This window comes from Fukomys damarensis, unplaced genomic scaffold (genome assembly GCF_012274545.1).
Source record: "Fukomys damarensis isolate Sample0158 unplaced genomic scaffold, DMR_v1.0_HiC HiC_scaffold_25, whole genome shotgun sequence".
In the NCBI taxonomy this organism is placed as follows: Eukaryota; Metazoa; Chordata; class Mammalia; order Rodentia; family Bathyergidae; genus Fukomys; species Fukomys damarensis.
Window position 1 is genome coordinate 3,445,425 of NW_022900937.1, and position 4,259 is coordinate 3,449,683.

At 52.7% G+C, this 4,259-nt stretch overlaps 1 protein-coding gene across 2 annotated transcripts in view; it reads right to left on the minus strand.

Moving 5' to 3' along the window:
• Positions 1-2,262, minus strand: part of Ostc (oligosaccharyltransferase complex non-catalytic subunit) — a 9,274-nt gene extending 7,012 nt beyond the window's left edge. For both annotated transcript variants that reach the window (XM_033756119.1, XM_010641532.1), the window contains exons 1-2: positions 1,901-2,262; positions 1,038-1,131 (exon numbers count right to left, since the gene is read on the minus strand). In XM_033756119.1, coding sequence (XP_033612010.1) covers positions 1,038-1,131; positions 1,901-1,919 — 113 coding nt within the window. In that variant the 5' untranslated portion in view covers positions 1,920-2,262. The remainder of the gene's footprint in view (positions 1-1,037; positions 1,132-1,900) is intronic.
• Between the last annotated feature and the right edge of the window lie 1,997 nt (positions 2,263-4,259).

The following is a 4,259-nucleotide window of genomic DNA, read 5'->3' on the forward strand; positions in this document are numbered from 1 at the left end:
ATACATATATATATATATATATGCATATAAATGACTTTTCTATAGATGTAAAGCTTTTGCCAAATCTTCAGAGTTCAGGAACCTCAAAGAACAAACTTCTCTATTATATGTAGATATTGTAAACAAGCATAAGGTGCTATTTACACTAACTGTTTTCATTTAAAATCTGAATATGCCAGGTGTGGTGGCCCACAGCTGTAGTCCCAGCACTCAGGAGGCTGAGACAGGAGGATCGTGTGAGTTCAAGACTGGCCTGAACTACATAGCAAGACCCTGCCTCCAAAACAAAACAGATCTCTGGTCAGGTAGCCCCACCTCAGAAAACTGCAATAACAGCCAGGCTTTCAAGGAACATGCTAAACACAGCAGCACTGTGAATAGAAATACACAGCTAAAGCTAGGATTAGGTAGTTATCATCTATCAAGTGGTAGAGACGGGGGTCTCTGGTTCAGGATGGCCTTTTATGGCAATCCCCCTGCCTCAGCCTCCCAAATGCTGGGATTACAGGCATGCACCACTATGCTTGCCTTCAAGTGGGCTTTAGAACACAGTGGGCTGGGGCCTGCCTAGGCAAACCACGCTGCACTGACTGAAATGGTGCTTCATGGTTGAGACAGAAACTTTAAGTCTCAAAAGTTATTTGGCCAATGTAATGAATAGCACAGGGATCCACCATCTGCTTCCTTTAATGCCCAATCAGAAATCCCGCGAGGGCTGGGTCGGTGAAGGTGTGCCCGGTGGGCGGGGCCCTGGGGTATCGGTTTATAGTTGGGTCACCCTCAGCTGAGCGGCTCAGGCTCAGGATCCACAGCAGCCACGCAGTACAGTGCGCACGCCCAACTCCAATGAAACTTTATTTACAACAATCCAAAGGCTAGTGTGCCGACCCCCAGAAGCGGCCATACACACCCCGTAAAGGGACACCCCTTTAATCACCGTGTAACACCGCCTTCAGAGTAGGGCATCCGCAGTGCAGCTCATAACCAGGCCCGCCCAGCGGCCTCCCTCCACCACCAGTCACCACAAGCTGCCTCACCTGTACGCCAAGAAGGCTACCGGCCGCTGGTGCCCGTGCTCGTCGGTCACGGAGCCCACGCTCGGCGGCTCCACGATGACGTCGTAAATTATTCCTGCAAGAAACACAAGGGCACCGGCCCCTCAGGGCAGACTCCCAGGTTTTCAGATTCGTGTCTCCGTAGTCTCTGTTTAGTCTCTGCAGGGTCCTTTACACTCGAGCAGGGCGACTTCCACTGTGTCCCCGTGGGCAAACGTGGCCCAACTAATCCAAGCTTGGAGGAGCGTGCAGACCTCCGCCCACGGTCAGAGAACACCCGGAGCCGCCGAGGCAGACCCCGGCGTCACTCAGGAGACCACTCGGAACAGGCTCCCGAAAGTGAGTCCACAGGTAGGGAGGCTAACACTGGGGCGTCTACCTCCGCTCAGAAATGGCCCACCCGCTCAGATCGGCCTCTACAACCCAACAGGCAACTACAACATAGAGAAATTTTCTTGCTTAAATATGAAACAAGGAGACATTTTAAAAACACACCATCTGGCAGACTGGCAATCTAGCAATCGCAAACACTAATGAAGGTTAAGGTCCAGCACTCTGCCGGTCACTGTGACCGTTAATATTAACGTCCACCCACAGGCAGGCTCCAACTCCCACTGGTCCCCAGCTCCTTCCCTTCCAGCTTTTCTTTTTGTTTTATTGAGACAGGGTCTCACTACTGTAGTTCAGATTGACCTTGGACTCACTATGTAGCCCAAGCTGGCCTTGAACTCTCAGAGATTCTCCAGCCTCAGCCTCCCTGCTAGGATTGCTGGGATTACAGGTGTACACCAGCTTCTTCCAGCTCTTTTTTTAATACCAGGGATCAAACTCCGCATTGTGCTTACCAGGCAGGTGTGGTGCCATGGAGCTAAATCCCTAACCCTTCCTCCAGCTCTTCTTAAGCATAGCAGGCCTGTGTCTCCGTCACCCTGCCCGAAGGAATAATCACACACGAACTCCTTTATCTTCTTTCCAGGGAATCTACAAACCAAGTGCCTGTCATCCATTCAGTGACAGCAGGAGTCCCTGCTCACCAGGCATGATGCTGCACGCCTGTAATCTCAGCAATGTGGCAGGCTGAGGCAGGAGGACTGCACATGTGAGGCCCAGCTGTGCATTTAAGGGGGGCAAAAAACTCTCAAAAGGCCTGGGGATGCAGTTCAGTGTCAAGGCCCTGGGTTCTATCCCCAGCACAGGAAGGAAGGCAAGCAGGAAAGCAAGCAAGCAAGCAAGAAAGAGGGAAGAGGGAGGGGAAAGAAAAATAAGACAGCCCCTCTTGTCACCGTGGGGTCCCTTCTGTAATGAGAGACCCCTCTCCCTCGTGCCGTCCCGGGATGTCACCCTTCGATGCCTCTTCTCTCTCCTGTCTTTTCAAGCCCTCCTTCCCTCCAGAAGTGCTGCTGGCTTGACTTCATCCTCTCCTAACCCCCGATGTCTGTGCTACCTTTCTACAGGCAGCCAGACCTCCTCCTCACCTCACCCGCCCTGTGGCCCTTGGCTGGTCACCAAACCTCCGTGTTTCGGAGTTGGCGGACACGACACTTTTCAGATGGTTCCCGAGGAGGCTCCCAGCAGCCTCACCCAGGTTACCGAGCCAATCTGCTCGAAACACCTCTTCCTGTTGGGACACCTCCCGCACGTTTCCCAGCTGCCCCTTTAGCTGAGCTTCTTTCTGTAAAACCACAGCTTAAGTCAGAGTGCTCAGGGCTTGGTCCTCCCGTCTCTCTGCGCCTCCCTAACTGCATCCTGGGCTTTATCTCAGCCCGAAGAATCTGACCGCGCCAGGGCCTCTCAAGTTATGTCAGCGCCACTATGGCTGGAGAAAAGCTCCTAGGAACACAGAATCTGCCTCTGCTCTTCAGGGGTGGACCTGGGGGTTCAGGATCATCCGCAAACCCCACAGAGCCAACTAGTCAGAACCCGGGTGACCGCGGGTTCACTACTCCCTACCAAAGACACTGTGTCTTCAGTCTTGGGTAACCGCAGCCCCGATCACGCCGGAAAGCAGAAAGATTCCTTCTTACTGCTCCTCCCGGCACCCACCTACCAAATCTACTAAAGCGACCTCCAACCCACTTCCACGATGTCATCCTCGTCTCCACATGATGCCTCCACCCCGCATCTGCGCACTTCCCTCAGCGAGCTCAGACCCTCTCCAGCCTCCCTGATTTGGGCTCGCACATCATCACTGCCTCAAGAACCACATCCTAATCGAAACGACGTCCCTCACTGTACTTTTCCTTCACTACATCTGTGACAATTTGAAATGGTAAAAAAAAATTGTGATACTTACTAGGTCTCAACTACAGCATGACAAACGTCAGGGCACGGGATCTTTATGTTTTCACTGCTAAGAGAAGTGGTTATCCTTGCTATTTCTTAAGGAAACACGGTGCTTATTTACAAAAGCACACTCACGGGTTTACAAGGGACTCCTTCCCAGCAGCCAGAATGGGGACTCGTACAAGACACCTGCCCATGACCACTGGTAAAAGGCGTCCTCGCTCCTTCCCCGGGCTGGGGCAGAGCGGCTCCCCATTACCACCACCACCAACACAAGTGGCCAGAAAGGAAACTGAGGCTTCCAGCGGAGGCCCTGGCTCCAAAGAAACAAGGCTCACGGGAAAGGCTCACACTTGCGGATAAGGGCTCCGCTATTCATTCAAAGCAAAGCCACTGGCATTTCAAATTTCATTTATTCCACAGTGGCTCTTCAGGTCCTGAGCAAGTATGAATGCTAATGCAATGCCAGGTATTACCTTACCGACATAAAAGATCTTTAAAATGGAACTTATTTAAATGAACATAAGTCAGCACTGTTCTAGTTCGGGGGTGAGGGGTCAAAAAAGAAGCAGAACCACTTCGGCCACTCTTTAGAACTTTGTGGACTCTGAAGTAAGCAGCCACTCTGCAAAGCGTCACGGCAGGGCAGCTCGGTCGGAGCACAGCTTCGGGTCTGCAGGGGACTGGGCGACGCCCTCTGCCCACTCCTGCTTGGAAAGGAGCTGTTTAATAGAAAGGCGTCCTCGGCCTTTAAAAAAAACTCGACTTCTACCCTCTGAAAGACAGCGTGCAAAGCTCGCTGCCAAGCTAAGAACGCGTCAAAGCCGGTATTTCCTGCAGTTCAGGCCGGAAGCTGCAGGACCGCGAAGCCAGAGGCCCGGGGCGCGCAGCCCGCGCCCGAAGCTGACTCCGAGACCTCCG